This window comes from Mobula birostris, chromosome 13 (genome assembly GCF_030028105.1).
Source record: "Mobula birostris isolate sMobBir1 chromosome 13, sMobBir1.hap1, whole genome shotgun sequence".
Taxonomy (NCBI): Eukaryota; Metazoa; Chordata; class Chondrichthyes; order Myliobatiformes; family Myliobatidae; genus Mobula; species Mobula birostris.
Window position 1 is genome coordinate 32,959,601 of NC_092382.1, and position 24,263 is coordinate 32,983,863.

At 40.8% G+C, this 24,263-nt stretch overlaps 1 protein-coding gene across 1 annotated transcript in view; it reads left to right on the plus strand.

Moving 5' to 3' along the window:
• Positions 1-932: 932 nt before the first annotated feature.
• LOC140206700 (V-set and transmembrane domain-containing protein 5-like) overlaps positions 933-24,263 on the plus strand; it is a 224,206-nt gene continuing 200,875 nt past the window's right edge. The window contains exons 1-2 of the mRNA XM_072274861.1: positions 933-1,037; positions 1,237-1,554. Coding sequence (XP_072130962.1) covers positions 986-1,037; positions 1,237-1,554 — 370 coding nt within the window. The 5' untranslated portion in view covers positions 933-985. The remainder of the gene's footprint in view (positions 1,038-1,236; positions 1,555-24,263) is intronic.

Here is a 24,263-nt window from a genome sequence, read left to right on the forward strand (position 1 = left end):
AACCAGACTGCAGGTGTGTTCTATTGCTGATACTTTTACAGGGTTGTGTGTTCGTGACAACAGCCCTCTGCAATCTTTCTTGATCCTGTGCATTGGAGCCTGCACACCAGACGGTTATGAAAGCAGTCAGAATACTCTTCACCTTGCATGTGCATACATTTCCCAGTCTTTGGTGAATGCCAATACCAAATCTCTTCAAGCTTTGTGGGCTGAAGGGCCTTTATTATGCTGTTGGCTTTCTCTGTTTCTGTGTACTTATCACCTAATGGAATACAGCCGCTGACGTGCCTTTCTTTGTGAAAGTATAACTATGTGAGGCCAAGCAGAGATTCTCTCAGAAGGAGCTTAAAGCTGCTGACCCTTCCCACCGCTGATCCTTCAATGAGGACTGGTGTGTGTTCTCCCGACCTGTCCTCCGCGGAGTTCACAATCATATCCGTGTCTTGCTGTCTTCGTGTGCAAGATGATTACGACGGCAACACTCACCCAGTGTGTAAAATCCCACGTGAGCTGGTGGAGGAAGACCCCAGGGTACCGAGGGCCGAATAGCCTTCTGTTTCTTCAGCGTTATTGGTTGGTTCACTCTCCGTCTTCTCGCTCTGCGCTCCAATCAGCTCCGGCTTTTCAGATAACGGGATCTCGGGATCTGTCATGGAGACCAGGAAATGAGACTCACTCTCCGCATGTAACAGAGACAGGCGCCGCCCTCTCGGGATCGCGTGGATGACATCACTTTACTGTCTCTTTTTCTCCTCATGTCGGTGGGTGAGAAACACTCTCTTTGAGATCATTATCGGATTCAACACAGCAGCAGATCGTTGGGGAACAGCACACAAGGTTTGATTCAGATCTGAGCAGAGTACAGATTCTCTGATCCAATCAGCGCTGCCGCTTGTGACGTCAGAATCCAATTATCTGCCCCGCAAACCCGGAAGTGCGGCTCAGTCTCCGAGTGTAACAGAGATCGGCGCTGCTCTCTGTCGGGATGTCGGGACTGCCCTTCGCAGCGCTCGTTCTTTGTCTCTGCATAGCGGCGGGTGAGGATCACTCTCTCGAATCGTCAGTGGTCCGATCAACAAGAGTGGCGGGTAGTTAGGTGAATGAAGATGAGGTTATAATGATAGACCTTACTGAGCTAAGAACAGGTCCCTGGTCTCTGCACAGAGTGAGTTAAGAACAGTTCTCAAGTCTATCCGCGTCGGTCGCTTTTCCTTCATATCATTTTCTCTTTCTTAGGTGAGTCCCAGCAGTTTACTATCGACGTTGAGCACAGCCAGATAAATGTTACCGTTGGACGTGATGCGCTTTTTTCAGTGCGGCCGTCGTCCAACGTCAGCAGTGGAGGCTGGTCTGTTAATGGGACTTTTGTCGTCCAGTGGATCGATCAGACCGTGTCTGTTGGCAATGAGTACACATCGCGGGCAGGGTTATTCACCTCCAATGGGTCGCTTCTGCTGAAGTCGGTGAAAATGCTGGACAGCGGGGAATACCGTGTGGCTATGGTTCCAACTTATGGCTATCAAACCTCAGCGACCGTCACTCTGCGTGTCATCGGTAAGTGAGACAGACTTACACAGATTCATGCGATCTCGGATAAGAATTTTCATTTTATTTCTGGTGTGATCGAATACAATATAACCTTCACTGTTCGTTGCTGGATGACGCATTCATTCCGAATGAACAAAGCTATAGCGAGTGAACAGCCAAGTTCCGCATTAGATTTAGTTTGGAGCTCCCCTCGGACAGGCATCGGTGGCAGTGGGTGCAGAAACTGGCCACTAGGGGGCGCTATCAGTCCCACTTTTCAGACTGTTCAACTCTCACTCGTACTCAGTAAAACTGTAGATTAGTAACTACAACAGGATCAATGAATAATCTATGCGAGTGGACGAAACAACAGACTGTCAAAGTTTGTACGAATATAAATAAATAGTAAATGAATAATGAGAACATGAAACGACGGGACAAAGTGTCCTTAAAGCGAGATCTTTGGTTGTGCGAATATATCACTGGACGGGCAAGTGAGTGTAGTTATCCGCTTTGTTGAAGACCCTGATAGCTGATGGATAGTAACCGCTCTTGAGCCTAAGGGTGCGAGCCCTGTGGTTCTTGTACCTTCTACCTGATGGCAACCTCGCGAAAAGAGCATGTTCTGGGTGTTGAGGATATTTGATGATGGATGCTGTTTTCCTCGGACAACGCACTCAATAGTTGGGGGGGGGGGGAATCATTTTGAAAAGTGGATGCTCACCCTTTCCATTTCCATTCTCCCGATGAAGACTGCTGTGTGCGCCCTCGATTGCCCCTTTTCAACATCTGAATCTACTCCTTGGCCTCGGTAAAGCTGAGCACAAGGTAATGGTTACGTCACCAGTCAGCAAACTGATCTGTCACGCTCCTGTCAGCCCTCTCGTCACCGCCTAAAATTCTGTCGACAATAGTTGCGTCACCGGCAATGTCATGGATGGAATATGATCCGAGCGTAGTCACATAGTCGTGAGTGGAGAGACGTACATCAGTGCGCTGAGAAACCAACTTTGCGCTGAGCTAGTGTGGATTGTCAGAGAGGAGGCGATGTGCTACCCGATCCGCAGAGTCTGTCGTCTCCCGGTCAGCAAGTCAAGGATCCAGTTGCAGAGGGAAGCATAGACACCCGGGGTTAGGAGCTTACTGAAGATAACTGAGAACAATACTTGTGTTCAAAAGTGATCTGCAGTCACAAAATAACAGCCTGGGATTAGTTTCAATATGTCGAGGTGATCCAAGGCCCAGTGCAGAGCGAGTGAGATTGTATCCGTTGCAAATCCACTGCTGTGAAAAGCAAATTGCACAGGGTGCTGATTGATTATAATCATGACCAACTGATCTTTTGATAGCCGTCAGTAATTCGTTCCAAGAAATCCTGTACATTTCTAGATCACCAGTCCTTTTGCTTTTGATATTGGTATATCTGGTGTGTTTCAGACAGTACCCACCCATTGGCACGTTCTGATGGAGTTGGTAGTAGTTGGTGTACGGAGCGAGAAGTTCATTTCTCTCTTTTTTAGTAGACTTTATGACCTGATTGGCCAAATCCAAGTGTACGTCTCACGGCTCATTCTTCCCGATCCAATTAAGTCTCCCTCACTTTGATGATGATCTATGTTTCCCGCTTCGCTGCTTCATTACAAATGTACCTGAAGCTCCCATGGACACAGTCGGCGTTTCAGTCCTCAATCCTCCCTGCAATTTTTCATATCATCAGCAGATAAGCCATGCCCCAGAGAACATTTCAAATCCCCGCCCGAAATAATCCGTGACCCCAACGGCACATAGTCAGGTGCTTTTGCCAAACCACATCTTTCATGTAAGGCTCCATCATAATACCATTAGATACAGTTACGTGGATCCCGGGGTAAGGATAATGTCACCTGATCAAAATAATTGCATTTTATTAATGTTGACGCGACACCTCAGAGAATTTTATATTTTCTCATTAAAGAGATCATATGCTTATCTCAACGTCCAATTCTCCCAAAGTCTCGTCGACGTCCTGAGATTCTGAAACACTAGGGACAACTTTCACCGACCAAGTAACCTACCAAGCTGAAGGTACCTCGATATGTAACTGGAATCCCGAAACAGGGTCAAACCAGTCACAGGGTAAACTCGCGAAACCCACACGGCAGGTGCGACAGGTCTGATGTTCCTCACCAAAGTGCTTGTCACGAATTTACAGGGAGTTTTTCAAAGGCATTTGGTTCACTAATATTCGTCGCTAAACGCCAACTGCCTTCATTCCTCGGTAATGAGCCGGGTCAGGTCACAGATCTCTCAGTGGGTGAGCATCTGGAGGACAGTGCCCACCGCTCCCTGGCCTTTAGCATTATCATGGAAAAGGACAGAATCAGAGAGGACATGAAGTTGTTTAATTGGGGAAGGGAAAATTATGAGGCTGGAACTTGCGGGTGTGAATTGGGAAGATGTTTTCGCAGGGAAATGTACTATGGACATGTGGTCGATGTTTAGAGATCTCTTGCGGGATGTAAGGGATAAATTTGTCCCGGTTAGGAAGATAAACAATGATAGGGTGAAGGCACCATGGGTGACAAGTCAGGTGGAAAATCTAGTCAGGTGGAAGAAGGCAGCATACATGAGGTTTAGGAAGCAAGGATCAGATGGGTCTATTGAGGAATATAGGGTAGCAAGAAAAGAGATTAAGAAGGCGCTGAGGAGAGCAAGGAAGGGGCACTAGAAGGCCTTGGCAAGTAGAGAAAAGAAGTACCCCAAGGCATTCTTCAATTATGTGAAGAAAAAAAGGATGACAGGAGTGAAGGTAGGACCGACTAGAGATAAAGGTGGGAAGATGTGCCTGGAGGCTGTGGAAGTGAGCGAGGTCCTCAATGAATACTTCTCTTCGGTATTCACCAATGAGAGGGAACTTGATGATGGTGAGGACAATATGAGTGAGGTTGATGTTCTGGAGCATGCTGATATTAAGGGAGAGGAGGTGTTGGAGTTGTTAAAATACATTTAGACAGGTAAGTCCCCGGGGCCTGACGGAATATTCCCCAGGTTGCTCCACAAGGCGAGAGAAGAGATTGCTGAGCCTCTGGCTAGGATCTTTATGTCCTCGTTGTCCACGGGAATGGTACCGGGCGATTGGAGGGAGGCGAATGTTGTCCCCTAGTTCAAAAAAGGTAATAAGGATAGACCGGGTATTTATATACCAGTGAATCTTACGTCTGTGGTGGGAAAGCTGTTGGGAAAGATTCTTAGAGATAGGATCTATGGGCACTTATAAAATCATGGCCTGATCAGAGACAGTCAGCATGGTTTTGTGAAGGGCAGATCGTGTATAGCAATCCTGACAGAGTTATTTGGGGAGGTGCCCAGGCATATAGATGAGGATAGTGCAGTGGATGTTCTCTACATGGAATTTAGTAAGGCATTTGACAAGGTTCCACACGGTAGGCTTATTCAGAAAGTCGGAAGTCATGGGATCAAGAGAAAGTTTGGCCAGGTGGATTCAGAATGGGTTGCCTGCAGAAAACAGAGGGAGTGCATTCGGATTGGAGGGTTGTGACTAGTGGTGTCCAACAAAGATCCGTTCTGGGACTCTATTTTTCGTTATTTTTATTAGCGACCTGGATGTGGGGGCAGTAGGGTGGGTTGGCAAGTTTGCAGACGACAGAAAAGTCAGAGGTATTGTGGATAGTGTTGAGGATTGTCGCAGATCGCAGAGAGACATTGATAAGATGCAGAAGTGGGCTGAGAAGTGGCAGATGGAGTTCAACCCGGAGAAGTGTGAGTTGCTACATTTGGGAAGGACAAACTCCAAGGCAGAGTACAAAGTCAATGGCAGGATACATGGAAGTGTGGAGGGGCAGAGGGATCTGGGAGTACATGTACACAGATCGCTGAAAGTTGCCTCACAGTTAGATGGGGTATTTTAGAAAGCTTGTTGTGTGTAAACTTTCATAAGTCGAGGTTAGACTTTGAGAGCCGCAATGTAATGATGCAGCTCTGTAAAACTCTGGTGACGCCACTCTTGGAGTACTGTGCCCAGTTCTCGTCACCTCACTATATGAAGGATCTGGAAGCATTGGAAAGGATAAAGAGGAGATTTACCAGGATGCTGCCTGGTTTAGAGAGTATGCATTATGATCAGAGTTTAAGGGAGCCAGGGCTTTACTCTCTGGAGAGAAGGAGAATGAGAGGAGACGTGATAGAGGTACTGTTTACAAGATATTAAGAGGAGTAAATAGTGTGGACAGCCAGCGCCTCTTCCCAGGACACCACTACCCAATGCAAGAGGACATGGCTTTAAGATAAGGGGCGGGAAGTTCAAGGGGGATATTGGAGGAAGCTGTTTTTACTCAGAGCGTTCTTGGTGCGTGGAATGCACTGCCTGAGTCAGTGGTGGAGGTAGATACAGTAGTGAAATTTAAGAGACTGTGCGACAGGTATATGGAGGCATTTAGTTTTGGTGGTTATATGGGAGTCAGCGTTTAAGGGTCGGCACAACATTGTGGGCCGAAGGACCTGTACTGTGCTGTACCGTTCTATGTTCTATATTCTAGCCACTTCCTTCAGAGCCCAACGGTACATTCTATCAGTTCCAGGGGAATTATCCACCCTCTGTTGATTAAGCTTCCTGAGCACCTTCTCCTTCGTAATTTTCACTGCAGAAACTTCAGTTCCCTGACACGCTTGAATGTCCGGTATACTGCAGATGTCTCCCACGGTGAAGATTGATGCATGCAGATCCTCTGCTATTTCCGCGTCTCTCATTACAATATCTCCAGCGTCATTTTAACTGGTCCAATATCTACCCTCAACTCTCTTTTACCCTTTATCTACTTAAAATGTTTTTGTAATTTCTTTGATATTAGTCTCCAGCTTAATTTCATAATTCATCTTTTCTTTCCTAATGACCGCCTTAGTTTCCTTTTGCAAGTTTTTAATAGATTCGCAATCCTCTATCTTCCCACTGTCTTTGGCATCCTTGTATGCCCTCTCTTTTGCTTTTACTTTTTCTGTGACTTAACTTGTAAGCCACGGAAGTGCCTTTGTTCCATTCGAAGATTTCTTCTTATTTGGAATATATCTGTCTTGTACTTCCCTCATTACCCGCAGAAACTCCAGTCATTGCTGCTCTGCTGTCCTTCCTGCTAGTGTCCCTTTCCAGTCAACCTTGGCCACTTCCCCTCTCATGCCATTGTATTCTCTTTTATTCCACTGAAGTACCGACACTTTAGAATTTAGCTTCTTTCTCCAATTTCAAAGTGATCTCGATCATTTTTTGATCACTGTTCCCTAAGGGTTCCTTAACATTAAGATCCCTTATCACCTCCAGATCATTGCTCAACACCCAATCCAGCACAGCCGACCCCCTAGTGGGATCAACAACAAGCTGTTCCCTTGGACACTCTACGAATTCACTCTCTTGAGGGACAGTGCTAACCTGATTTTCCCAACTCACTTCTGTGTTAAAATCCCCAACAAATATCATGTAGCCCATCTGACACGCTTTTTATCAATCTTCTGCTGCAATTTGTAATCTACGTCCCGGCTGCTGTTTGGAGGCCTGTATACAGCTGCCATTAGTGTCCTTTTACCCTTGTCAATTCGTAAATCAACCCATAGAGACTCCACATCATCTGAGCATGTGTTATCCCTTTTCTAATGATTTACTATGGTTTCATATACACAGGGCCAGGCCACCCCCTGTGCCTACTAAGCTGTCTTACCGATACTCCATATAGCCTTGGATATTTACCAACCAATGGCAACCATCCTTTAGCCAAGTTTCAGAGATGGCCACAATGTCATACTTGCCAATCTGTAGCTGAATTTCAAGATCGTCCATTTTATTTCTTATGCCTCGTGCATTCAAATGCAACAATCTCAGTCCAATATTCATTGCTTTCTGATTTAACTGCACCATGCCCATATTGCCCTGTAACTCATCTACCTGAAACAGAACAAAACTACACTAGACAGAATGAAACAAACCAAAACAGCACTAGACTACCTGACACAACAAAAAGCTACTCTAGACTACCTGAAACAGCACAAAGCTACTCTAGACTACCTGAAGCAACACAAAAATACTCTAGACTACCTGAAACAAAACAGAACTACACTAGACTACCTGTAACAACACAAAACTACACTAGACTACCAGAAACAACACAAAACTACACTATACTCCCAGAAACACAGCAGACTACACTAGACTATCTGAAACAACAGCAAATGACACATGACTCACAGAAACAACACAAAACTACACGAGACTACCTGAAACAACACAAACTACACTACACTACCTGAAACAACACAAAACTACACTAGACTACCTGAAACAACAGAAAACTACACTAGACTACCTGAAACAGCTCAAAGCTCCACCAGACAACCTTAAAGAAAACAAACAACACAAGCCTACCTGAAACATCTCAAATCTGAACTACACTACATGAAACAACACAAAACTGCATGAAACCACAGAAAACTCCACCAGACTAGCTGACACAAAACAGAACCACAGCAGCCAACCTGCACCAACACAAAACTACACTGGACTACATGAAACAACTCAAAGCAACGTTATACTACCTCAAACAACACAAAACTACACTGGTCTACATGAAACAATACAAAACTACACGAGACTACCTGAAACAACTCAAAGCAACGTTATACTTCCTCAAACAACACAAAACTACACTAGACTACATGAAAAAACACAAAACTACACTAGACTACCTGAAACAACACAAAACTACACTAGACAACCTGAAACAACACAAAACTACACTAGACAGAATGAAACAAACCAAAACAGCACTAGACTACCTCACACAACACAAAGCTACTCTAGACTACCTGAAACAACACAAAGCTACTCTAGACTACCTGAAACAACACAAAACTACTCTAGACTACCTGAAACAACACAGAACTACACTAGACTACCTGAAACAACACAAAACTACACTAGACTACTTGAAACAGCACAAAACTACACTAGACTACCTGAAACAACACAAAACTACACTAGACTACCTGAAACAACACTAAACTACACTAGACTATATGAAGGAACACAAAACTACACTAGACTACCAGAAAAACACAAAACTACACTGGACTACCTGAAACAACACAAAACTACACTGGACTACCTGAAACAACACAAAACTACTCTAGACTACCTGAAGCAATACAAAACTACACCAGACCACCTGAAACAACTCAAAACTACACTGGACTACATGAAACAACAGAAAACTACACTAGACTACCTGAAACAACACAAAACTACACTGGACTGCCTGAAACAACACAAAACTACAGTAGACTACCTGAAGCAATACAAAACTACACCAAACTACCTGAAACAACTCAAAACTACACTCGACTACATGAAACAACACAGAACTATACTAGACTACCTGAAACAACACAAAACTACACTAGACTACCTGAAGCAACACAAAGCTACAGTAGACTACCTGAAACCACACAAAACTACACTAGACTACCTGAAACAACACAAAACTACAGTAGACTACCAGAAACAACACAGAACAACACTAGACTACCTGAAACAACACAAAACTACACTAGACTACCTGAAACAACACAAAGCTACACTAGACTACCTGAAAGAACACAAAACTGCATAGGACTACCTGAAACAACACAGAACTACACTTGTCTACCTTAAACAACGCAGAACTACACTACACTATCTGAAACAACACAAAACTACACTAGACTACCTGAAACAACACAAAACTACACTAGACTATATGAAGGAACACAAAACTACACTAGACTACCAGAAAAACACAAAACTACACTGGACTATCTGAAACAACAAAAAACTACACTAGACTACCTGAAACAACACAAAACTACACTAGACTACCTGAAACAACACAAAACTACACTAGACTACCTGAAGCAATACAAAACTACACCAGACTACCTGAATCAACTCAAAACTACACTGGACTACATGAAACAACACAAAACTACACTGGACTACCTGAAACAACACAAAACTACACTAGACTACCTCAAACAACACAAAACTACACTAGACTACATGAAACACAACAAAACTACATGAAACCACAGAAAACTCCACCAGACAAGCTGAAACAACACAGAACCACAGCAGTCTACCTGCACCAACAAAAAACTACACTGGACTACCTGAAACAACACAAAACTACACTGGACTACATGAAACAACACAAAACTACACTGGACTACATGAAACAACACAAAACTACACTAGACTACCAGAAACAACACAAAACTACACTAGACTACCTGAAACAACACAAAACTATACTAGACTACCTGAAACAACACAAAGCTACACTAGACTACCTGAAAGAACACAAAACTGCATAGGACTACCTGAAACAGCACAAAACTACAGTAGACTACCTGAAACCACACAAAACTACACTAGACTACCTGAAACACCACAAAACTACAGTAGACTACCTGAAACAGTACAAAACTACACTAGACAGAATGAAACAAACCAAAACAGCACTAGACAACCTGACACAACACAAAGCTACTCTAGACTACCTGAAACAGCACAAAGCTACTCTAGACTACCTGAAACAACACAAAAATACTCTAGACTACCTGAAACAAAACAGAACTACACTAGACTACCTGAAACAACACAAAACTACACTAGACTACCAGAAACAACACAAAACTACACTATACTCCCAGAAACACAGCAGACTACACTAGACTATCTGAAACAACAGAAAATGACACATGACTCACAGAAACAACACAAAACTACACGAGACTACCTGAAACAACACAAACTACACTACACTACCTGAAACAACACAAAACTACACTAGACTACCTGAAACAACAGAAAACTACACTAGACTACCTGAAACAGCTCAAAGCTCCACCAGACAACCTTAAAGAAAACAAACAACACAAGCCTACCTGAAACATCTCAAATCTGAACTACACTACATGAAACAACACAAAACTGCATGAAACCACAGAAAACTCCACCAGACTTGCTGACACAAAACAGAACCACAGCAGCCAACCTGCACCAACACAAAACTACACTGGACTACATGAAACAACTCAAAGCAACGTTATACTACCTCAAACAACACAAAACAACACTGGACTACATGAAACAATGCAAAACTACACTAGACTACCTGAAACAACTCAAAGCAACGTTATACTTCCTCAAACAACACAAAACTACACTAGACTACATGAACAAACACAAAACTACACTAGACTACCTGAAACAACACAAAACTACACTAGACAACCTGAAACAACACAAAACTACACTAGACTACCTGACACAACACAAAGCTACTCTAGACTACCTCAAACAACACAAAGCTACTCTAGACTACCTGAAACAGCACAGAACTACACTAGACTACCAGAAACAACACAAAACTGCACTATACTCCCAGAAACACAGCAGACTACACTGGACTATCTGAAACAACAGAAAATTACACATGACTCACAGAAACAACACAAAACTACACGAGACTACCTGAAACAACACAAAACTACACTACACTACCTGAAACAACACAAACTACACTACACTACCTGAAACAGCACAAAACTACACTAGACTACCTGAAACAACACAAATTTCCACCAATCCGCATGAAACAACTCAAAACTACACTAGACTACCTGAAACAACACAGAACTACACTAGTCTACCTTAAACAACGCAGAACTACACTACACAATCTGAAACAACACAAAACTACACTAGACTACCTGAAACAACACAAAACTGCACTAGACTACCTGAAACAACACAAAACTACACGAGACTACCTGAAACAACACAAAACTACACTGGACTACCTGAAACAACACAAAACTACACTAGACTACCTGAAGCAATACAAAACTACACCAGACTACCTGAATCAACTGAAAACTACACAGGACTACATGAAACAACACAAAACTACACTGGACTACCTGAAACAACACAAAACTACACTAGACTACCTCAAACAACACAAAACTACACTAGACTACATGAAACACAACAAAACTACATGAAACCACAGAAAACTCCACCAGACAAGCTGAAACAACACAGAACCACAGCAGCCTACCTGCACCAACAAAAAACTACACTGGACTACCTGAAACAACTCAAAACTACACTGGACTACATGAAACAACACAAAACTACACTGGACTACATGAAACAACACAAAACTACACTAGACTACCAGAAACAACACAAAACAACACTAGACTACCTCAAACAACACAAAACTACACTGGACTACATGAAACAACACAAAACTACACTACACTACCTGAAACTACACAAAACTACACTAGACTACCTGAAACAACACAAAGCTACTCTAGACTACCTGAAAGAACACAAAACTGCATAGGACTACCTGAAACAGCACAAAACTACAGTAGACTACCTGAAACCACACAAAACTACACTAGACTACCTGAAACAACACAAAACTACACTAGACTACCTGAAACAACACAAAACAGCACTTGACTACCTGAAACCACACAAAACTACACTAGACTACCTGAAACAACACAAAACTACACTATACTACCAGAAACAACACAAAACTACACTATACTCCCAGAAACACAGCAGACTACACTAGACTATCTGAAACAACGGAAAATGACACATGACTCACAGAAACAACACAAAACTACACGAGACTACCTGAAACAACACAAACTACACTACACAACCTGAAACAACACAAAACTACACTAGACTACCTGAAACAGCACAAAACTACACTAGACTACCTGAAACAACTCAAAGCTCCACCAGACAACCTTAAAGAAAACAAACAAGACAAGCCTACCTGAAACATCACAAATCTGAACTACACTACATGAAACAACACAAAACTGCATGAAACCACAGAAAACTCCACCAGACTAGCTGAAACAAAACAGAACCACAGCAGCCAACCTGCACCAACACAAAACTACACTGGACTACATGAAACAACTCAAAGCAACGTTATACTACCTCAAACAACACAAAACTACACTGGACTACATGAAACAATACAAAACTACACTAGACTACCTGAAACAACGCAAAACTACACTAGACTACCTGAAACAACACAAAACTACACTAGACTACCTGAAACAACTCAAAGCAACGTTATACTGCCTCAAACAACACAAAACTACACTAGACTACATGAAACAACACAAAACTACACTAGACTACCTGAAACAACTCAAAGCAACGTTATACTGCCTCAAACAACACAAAACTACACTAGACTACATGAAACAACACAAAACTACACTAGACTACCTGAAACAACACAAAGCTACACTAGACTACCAGAAACAACACAAAGCTACACTAGACTACCTGAAACAACACAAAACTACACTAGACTACCTGAAACAACACAAAACTACACTAGACTACCTGAAACAACACAAAGCTACACTAGACTACCTGAAACAACACAAAACTACACTAGACTACCTGAAACAACACAAAACTACACCAGACTAACTGAAACAACACAAAACTACACTGGACTACCTGAAACAACACAAAAATACACTAGACTACCTGAAACAACACAGAACTACACTAGACTATCTGAAACAACACAAAACTACACTAGACTACCTGAAGCAACACAAAACTACACTACATTACCTGAAACAACACAAGACTACATTAGACTACGTGAAACAACACAAAACTACACCAGACTACCTGAAACAACACAAAACTACACTAGACAACCGGAAACAACACAAAACTAAACTAGACTACCTGAAACAACACAAAACTACACTAGACTACCTGAAACAACACAAAACTACACTAGACTACCTGAAACAATACCAAACTACACTAGACAACCTGAAACAACACAAAACTACACCAGACTACCTGAAACAATACAAAACTACACTAGAGAACCTGAAACAACACAAAACTACACTAAACTACATGAAACAACACAAAACTACAGTAGGCTACCTGAAGCAACATAAAACTGCACTACACTACCTGAAACAACACAAAACTACACTAGACTACCTGAAGCAACACAAATCTGCACCAATCCAACTGAAACAACTCAAAAGTTCACTAGACTACCTGAAACAACACAGAACTACACTAGACTACCTCAAACAACACAAAACTACACCAGACAACATGAAACAACACAAAACTACACTAGACTACCTGAAACAACACAAAACTACACTGGACTACCTGAAACAACACAAAACTACACTAGACTACCTGAAGCAATACGAAACTACACCAGACCACCTGAAACAACTCAAAACTACACTGGACTACATGAAACAACACAAAACTACACTACACTACCTGAAACAACACAAAACTATACTGGACTGCCTGAAACAACACAAAACAACACTACACTACCTGAAGCAATACAAAACTACACCAGACCACCTGAAACAACTCAAAACTACACTGGACTACATGAAACAACACAGAACTATACTAGACTACCTGAAACAACAAAAAACTACACTAGACTACCTGAAACAACACAAAGCTACACTAGACTACCTCAAAGAACACAAAACTGCACTAGACTACCTGAAACAGCACAAAACTACAGTAGACTACCTGAAACCACACAAAACTACACTAGACTACCTGAAACAACACAAAACTACAGTAGACTACCTGAAACAACACAGAACAACACTAGACTACCTGAAACAACACAAAACTACACTAGACTACCTGAAACAGTTCAAAACTACACTAGACAGAATGAAACAAACCAAAACACCACTAGACTACCTCACACAACACAAAGCTACTCTAGACTACCTGAAACAACAGAAAGCTACTCTAGACTACCTGAAACAACACAAAACTACTCTAGACTACCTGAAACAACACAGAACTACACTAGACTACCTGAAACAACACAAAACTACACTAGACTACCTGAAACAACACAAAACTACACTAGACTACCTGAAACAACGCAAAACTACACTAGACTACATTGAGCAGCACAAAACTACACTAGACTACCTGAAACAACACAAAACTACACTAGACAGAATGAAACAAACCAAAACAGCACTAGACTACCTCACACAACACAAAGCTACTCTAGACTACCTGAAACAACACAAAGCTACTCTAGACTACCTGAAACAACACAGAACTACACTAGACTACCTGAAACAACACAAAACTACACTAGACTACTTGAAACAGCACAAAACTACACTAGACTACCTGAAACAACACAAAACTACACTAGACTACCTGAAACAACACTAAACTACACTAGACTATATGAAGGAACACAAAACTACACTAGACTACCAGAAAAACACAAAACTACACTGGACTACCTGAAACAACACAAAACTACACTGGACTACCTGAAACAACACAAAACTACTCTAGACTACCTGAAGCAATACAAAACTACACCAGACCACCTGAAACAACTCAAAACTACACTGGACTACATGAAACAACAGAAAACTACACTAGACTACCTGAAACAACACAAAACTACACTGGACTGCCTGAAACAACACAAAACTACAGTAGACTACCTGAAGCAATACAAAACTACACCTAACTACCTGAAACAACTCAAAACTACACTCGACTACATGAAACAACACAGAACTATACTAGACTACCTGAAACAACACAAAACTACACTAGACTACCTGAAGCAACACAAAGCTACAGTAGACTACCTGAAACCACACAAAACTACACTAGACTACCTGAAACAACACAAAACTACAGTAGACTACCAGAAACAACACAGAACAACACTAGACTACCTGAAACAACACAAAACTACACTAGACTACCTGAAACAACACAAAGCTACACTAGACTACCTGAAAGAACACAAAACTGCATAGGACTACCTGAAACAACACAGAACTACACTTGTCTAACTTAAACAACGCAGAACTACACTACACTATCTGAAACAACACAAAACTACACTAGACTACCTGAAAGAACACAAAACTGCATAGGACTACCTGAAACAACACAGAACTACACTTGTCTACCTTAAACAACGCAGAACTACACTACACTATCTGAAACAACACAAAACTACACTAGACTACCTGAAACAACACAAAACTACACTAGACTATATGAAGGAACACAAAACTACACTAGACTACCAGAAAAACACAAAACTACACTGGACTATCTGAAACAACAAAAAACTACACTAGACTACCTGAAACAACACAAAACTACACTAGACTACCTGAAACAACACAAAACTACACTAGACTACCTGAAGCAATACAAAACTACACCAGACTACCTGAATCAACTCAAAACTACACTGGACTACATGAAACAACACAAAACTACACTGGACTACCTGAAACAACACAAAACTACACTAGACTACCTCAAACAACACAAAACTACACTAGACTACATGAAACACAACAAAACTACATGAAACCACAGAAAACTCCACCAGACAAGCTGAAACAACACAGAACCACAGCAGCCTACCTGCACCAACAAAAAACTACACTGGACTACCTGAAACAACTCAAAACTACACTGGACTACATGAAACAACACAAAACTACACTGGACTACATGAAACAACACAAAACTACACTAGACTACCAGAAACAACACAAAACTACACTAGACTACCTGAAACGACACAAAACTATACTAGACTACCTGAAACAACACAAAGCTACACTAGACTACCTGAAAGAACACAAAACTGCATAGGACTACCTGAAACAGCACAAAACTACAGTAGACTACCTGAAACCACACAAAACTACACTAGACTACCTGAAACAACACAAAACTACAGTAGACTACCTGAAACAGTACAAAACTACACTAGACAGAATGAAACAAACAAAAACAGCACTAGACTACCTGACACAACACAAAGCTACTCTAGACTACATGAAACAGCACAAAGCTACTCTAGACTACCTGAAACAACACAAAAATACTCTAGACTACCTGAAACAAAACAGAACTACACTAGACTACCTGAAACAACACAAAACTACACTAGACTACCAGAAACAACACAAAACTACACTATACTCCCAGAAACACAGCAGACTACACTAGACTATCTGAAACAACAGAAAATGACACATGACTCACAGAAACAACACAAAACTACACGAGACTACCTGAAACAACACAAACTACACTACACTACCTGAAACAACACAAAACTACACTAGACTACCTGAAACAACAGAAAACTACACTAGACTACCTGAAACAGCTCAAAGCTCCACCAGACAACCTTAAAGAAAACAAACAACACAAGCCTACCTGAAAGATCTCAAATCTGAACTACACTACATGAAACAACACAAAACTGCATGAAACCACAGAAAACTCCACCAGACTTGCTGACACAAAACAGAACCACAGCAGCCAACCTGCACCAACACAAAACTACACTGGACTACATGAAACAACTCAAAGCAACGTTATACTACCTCAAACAACACAAAACTACACTGGACTATCTGAAACAACAGAAAATGACACATGACTCACAGAAACAACACAAAACTACACGAGACTACCTGAAACAACACAAAACTACACTACACTACCTGAAACAACACAAACTACACTATACTACCTGAAACAGCACAAAACTACACTAGACTACCTGAAACAACACAAATTTCCACCAATCCGCATGAAACAACTCAAAACTACACTAGACTACCTGAAACAACACAGAACTACACTAGTCTACCTTAAACAACGCAGAACTACACTACACTATCTGAAACAACACAAAACTACACTAGACTACCTGAAACAACACAAAACTGCACTAGACTACCTGAAACAACACAAAACTACACGAGACTACCTGAAAAACACAAAACTACACTGGACTATCTGAAACAACAAAAAACTACACTAGACTACCTGAAACAACACAAAACTACACTGGACTACCTGAAACAACACAAAACTACACTAGACTACCTGAAGCAATACAAAACTACACCAGACTACCTGAATCAACTGAAAACTACACAGGACTACATGAAACAACACAAAACTACACCGGACTACCTGAAACAACACAAAACTACACTAGACTACCTCAAACAACACAAAACTACACTAGACTACATGAAACACAACAAAACTACATGAAACCACAGAAAACTCCACCAGACAAGCTGAAACAACACAGAACCACAGCAGCCTACCTGCACCATCAAAAAACTACACTGGACTACCTGAAACAACTCAAAACTACACTGGACTACATGAAACAACACAAAACCACACTGGACTACATGAAACAACACAAAACTACACTAGACTACCAGAAACAACACAAAACAACACTAGACTACCTGAAACAACACAAAACTACACTAGACTACATGAAACAACACAAAACTACACTACACTACCTGAAACAACACAAAACTACACTAGACTACCTGAAACAACACAAAGCTTCTCTAGACTACCTGAAAGAACACAAAACTGCATAGGACTACCTGAAACAGCACAAAACTACAGTAGACTACCTGAAACCACACAAAACTACACTAGACTACCTGAAACAACACAAAACTACACTAGACTACCTGAAACAACACAAAACAGCACTTGACTACCTGAAACCACACAAAACTACACTAGACTACCTGAAACAACACAAAACTACACTATACTACCAGAAACAACACAAAACTACACTATACTCCCAGAAACACAGCAGACTACACTGGACTATCTGAAACAACAGAAAATGACACATGACTCACAGAAACAACACAAAACTACACGAGACTACCTGAAACAACACAAAACTACACTACACTACCTGAAACAACACAAACTACACTACACTACCTGAAACAGCACAAAACTACACTAGACTACCTGAAACAACACAAATTTCCACCAATCCGCATGAAACAACTCAAAACTACACTAGACTACCTGAAACAACACAAAACCGCATAGGACTACCTGAAACAGCACAAAACTACAGTAGACTACCTGAAACCACACAAAACTACACTAGATTACCTGAAACAACACAAAACTACAGTAGACTACCTGAAACAGTACAAAACTACACTAGACAGAATGAAACAAACAAAAACAGCACTAGACTACCTGACACAACACAAAGCTACTCTAGACTACCTGAAACAGCACAAAGCTACTCTAGACTACCTGAAACAACACAAAAATACTCTAGACTACCTGAAACAAAACAGAACTACACTAGACTACCTGAAACAACACAAAGCTACACTAGACTACCTGAAAGAACACAAAACTGCATAGGACTACCTGAAACAACACAGAACTACACTTGTCTAACTTAAACAACGCAGAACTACACTACACTATCTGAAACAACACAAAACTACACTAGACTACCTGAAAGAACACAAAACTGCATAGGACTACCTGAAACAACACAGAACTACACTTGTCTACCTTAAACAACGCAGAACTACACTACACTATCTGAAACAACACAAAACTACACTAGACTACCTGAAACAACACAAAACTACACTAGACTATATGAAGGAACACAAAACTACACTAGACTACCAGAAAAACACAAAACTACACTGGACTATCTGAAACAACAAAAAACTACACTAGACTACCTGAAACAACACAAAACTACACTAGACTACCTGAAACAACACAAAACTACACTAGACTACCTGAAGCAATACAAAACTACACCAGACTACCTGAATCAACTCAAAACTACACTGGACTACATGAAACAACACAAAACTACACTGGACTACCTGAAACAACACAAAACTACACTAGACTACCTCAAACAACACAAAACTACACTAGACTACATGAAACACAACAAAACTACATGAAACCACAGAAAACTCCACCAGACAAGCTGAAACAACACAGAACCACAGCAGCCTACCTGCACCAACAAAAAACTACACTGGACTACCTGAAACAACTCAAAACTACACTGGACTACATGAAACAACACAAAACTACACTGGACTACATGAAACAACACAAAACTACACTAGACTACCAGAAACAACACAAAACTACACTAGACTACCTGAAACGACACAAAACTATACTAGACTACCTGAAACAACACAAAGCTACACTAGACTACCTGAAAGAACACAAAACTGCATAGGACTACCTGAAACAGCACAAAACTACAGTAGACTACCTGAAACCACACAAAACTACACTAGACTACCTGAAACAACACAAAACTACAGTAGACTACCTGAAACAGTACAAAACTACACTAGACAGAATGAAACAAACAAAAACAGCACTAGACTACCTGACACAACACAAAGCTACTCTAGACTACATGAAACAGCACAAAGCTACTCTAGACTACCTGAAACAACACAAAAATACTCTAGACTACCTGAAACAAAACAGAACTACACTAGACTACCTGAAACAACACAAAACTACACTAGACTACCAGAAACAACACAAAACTACACTATACTCCCAGAAACACAGCAGACTACACTAGACTATCTGAAACAACAGAAAATGACACATGACTCACAGAAACAACACAAAACTACACGAGACTACCTGAAACAACACAAACTACACTACACTACCTGAAACAACACAAAACTACACTAGACTACCTGAAACAACAGAAAACTACACTAGACTACCTGAAACAGCTCAAAGCTCCACCAGACAACCTTAAAGAAAACAAACAACACAAGCCTACCTGAAAGATCTCAAATCTGAACTACACTACATGAAACAACACAAAACTGCATGAAACCACAGAAAACTCCACCAGACTTGCTGACACAAAACAGAACCACAGCAGCCAACCTGCACCAACACAAAACTACACTGGACTACATGAAACAACTCAAAGCAACGTTATACTACCTCAAACAACACAAAACTACACTGGACTATCTGAAACAACAGAAAATGACACATGACTCACAGAAACAACACAAAACTACACGAGACTACCTGAAACAACACAAAACTACACTACACTACCTGAAACAACACAAACTACACTATACTACCTGAAACAGCACAAAACTACACTAGACTACCTGAAACAACACAAATTTCCACCAATCCGCATGAAACAACTCAAAACTACACTAGACTACCTGAAACAACACAGAACTACACTAGTCTACCTTAAACAACGCAGAACTACACTACACTATCTGAAACAACACAAAACTACACTAGACTACCTGAAACAACACAAAACTGCACTAGACTACCTGAAACAACACAAAACTACACGAGACTACCTGAAAAACACAAAACTACACTGGACTATCTGAAACAACAAAAAACTACACTAGACTACCTGAAACAACACAAAACTACACTGGACTACCTGAAACAACACAAAACTACACTAGACTACCTGAAGCAATACAAAACTACACCAGACTACCTGAATCAACTGAAAACTACACAGGACTACATGAAACAACACAAAACTACACCGGACTACCTGAAACAACACAAAACTACACTAGACTACCTCAAACAACACAAAACTACACTAGACTACATGAAACACAACAAAACTACATGAAACCACAGAAAACTCCACCAGACAAGCTGAAACAACACAGAACCACAGCAGCCTACCTGCACCATCAAAAAACTACACTGGACTACCTGAAACAACTCAAAACTACACTGGACTACATGAAACAACACAAAACCACACTGGACTACATGAAACAACACAAAACTACACTAGACTACCAGAAACAACACAAAACAACACTAGACTACCTGAAACAACACAAAACTACACTAGACTACATGAAACAACACAAAACTACACTACACTACCTGAAACAACACAAAACTACACTAGACTACCTGAAACAACACAAAGCTTCTCTAGACTACCTGAAAGAACACAAAACTGCATAGGACTACCTGAAACAGCACAAAACTACAGTAGACTACCTGAAACCACACAAAACTACACTAGACTACCTGAAACAACACAAAACTACACTAGACTACCTGAAACAACACAAAACAGCACTTGACTACCTGAAACCACACAAAACTACACTAGACTACCTGAAACAACACAAAACTACACTATACTACCAGAAACAACACAAAACTACACTATACTCCCAGAAACACAGCAGACTACACTGGACTATCTGAAACAACAGAAAATGACACATGACTCACAGAAACAACACAAAACTACACGAGACTACCTGAAACAACACAAAACTACACTACACTACCTGAAACAACACAAACTACACTACACTACCTGAAACAGCACAAAACTACACTAGACTACCTGAAACAACACAAATTTCCACCAATCCGCATGAAACAACTCAAAACTACACTAGACTACCTGAAACAACACAAAACTGCATAGGACTACCTGAAACAGCACAAAACTACAGTAGACTACCTGAAACCACACAAAACTACACTAGATTACCTGAAACAACACAAAACTACAGTAGACTACCTGAAACAGTACAAAACTACACTAGACAGAATGAAACAAACAAAAACAGCACTAGACTACCTGACACAACACAAAGCTACTCTAGACTACCTGAAACAGCACAAAGCTACTCTAGACTACCTGAAACAACACAAAAATACTCTAGACTACCTGAAACAAAACAGAACTACACTAGACTACCTGAAACAACACAAAACTACACTAGACTACCAGAAACAACACAAAACTACACTATACTCCCAGAAACACAGCAGACTACACTAGACTATCTGAAACAACAGAAAATGACACATGACTCACAGAAACAACACAAAACTACACGAGACTACCTGAAACAACACAAACTACACTACACTACCTGAAACAACACAAAACTACACTAGACTACCTGAAACAACAGAAAACTACACTAGACTACCTGAAACAGCTCAAAGCTCCACCAGACAACCTTAAAGAAAACAAACAACACAAGCCTACCTGAAACATCTCAAATCTGAACTACACTACATAAAACAACACAAAACTGCATGAAACCACAGAAAACTCCACCAGACTTGCTGACACAAAACAGAACCACAGCAGCCAACCTGGACCAACACAAAACTACACTGGACTACATGAAACAACTCAAAGCAACGTTATACTACCTCAAACAACACAAAACTACACTGGACTACATGAAACAATACAAAACTACACTAGACTACCTGAAACAACTCAAAGCAACGTTATACTTCCTCAAACAACACAAAACTACACTAGACTACATGAAAAAACACAAAACTACACTAGACTACCTGAAACAACACAAAACTACACTAGACAACCTGAAACAACACAAAACTACACTAGACTACCTGACACAACACAAAGCTACTCTAGACTACCTCAAACAACACAAAGCTACTCTAGACTACCTGAAACAACACAAAACTACTCTAGACTACCTGAAACAACACAAAACTACACTAGACCACCTGCAACAAAACAAAACTACAGTAGACTACCTGAAACAGCACAGAACTACACTAGACTACCAGAAACAACACAAAACTGCACTATACTCCCAGAAACACAGCAGACTACACTGGACTATCTGAAACAACAGAAAATGACACATGACTCACAGAAACAACACAAAACTACACGAGACTACCTGAAACAACACAAAACTACACTACACTACCTGAAACAACACAAACTACACTACACTACCTGAAACAGCACAAAACTACACTAGACTACCTGAAACAACACAAATTTCCACCAATCCGCATGAAACAACTCAAAACTACACTAGACTACCTGAAACAGCACAGAACTACACTAGTCTACCTTAAACAACGCAGAACTACACTACACTATCTGAAACAACACAAAACTACACTAGACTACCTGAAACAACACAAAACTGCACTAGACTACCTGAAACAACACAAAACTACACGAGACTACCTGAAAAACACAAAACTACACTGGACTATCTGAAACAACAAAAAACTACACTAGACTACCTGAAACAACACAAAACTACACTGGACTACCTGAAACAACACAAAACTACACTAGACTACCTGAAGCAATACAAAACTACACCAGACTACCTGAATCAACTGAAAACTACACAGGACTACATGAAACAACACAAAACTACACTGGACTACCTGAAACAACACAAAACTACACTAGACTACCTCAAACAACACAAAACTACACTAGACTACATGAAACACAACAAAACTACATGAAACCACAGAAAACTCCACCAGACAAGCTGAAACAACACAGAACATAAGCAGCCTACCTGCACCAACAAAAAACTACACTGGACTACCTGAAACAACTCAAAACTACACTGGACTACATGAAACAACACAAAACTACACTGGACTACATGAAACAACACAAAACTACACTAGACTACCAGAAACAACACAAAACAACACTAGACTACCTCAAACAACACAAAACTACACTAGACTACATGAAACAACACAAAACTACACTACACTACCTGAAACAACACAAAACTACACTAGACTACCTGAAACAACACAAAGCTACTCTAGACTACCTGAAAGAACACAAAACTGCATAGGACTACCTGAAACAGCACAAAACTACAGT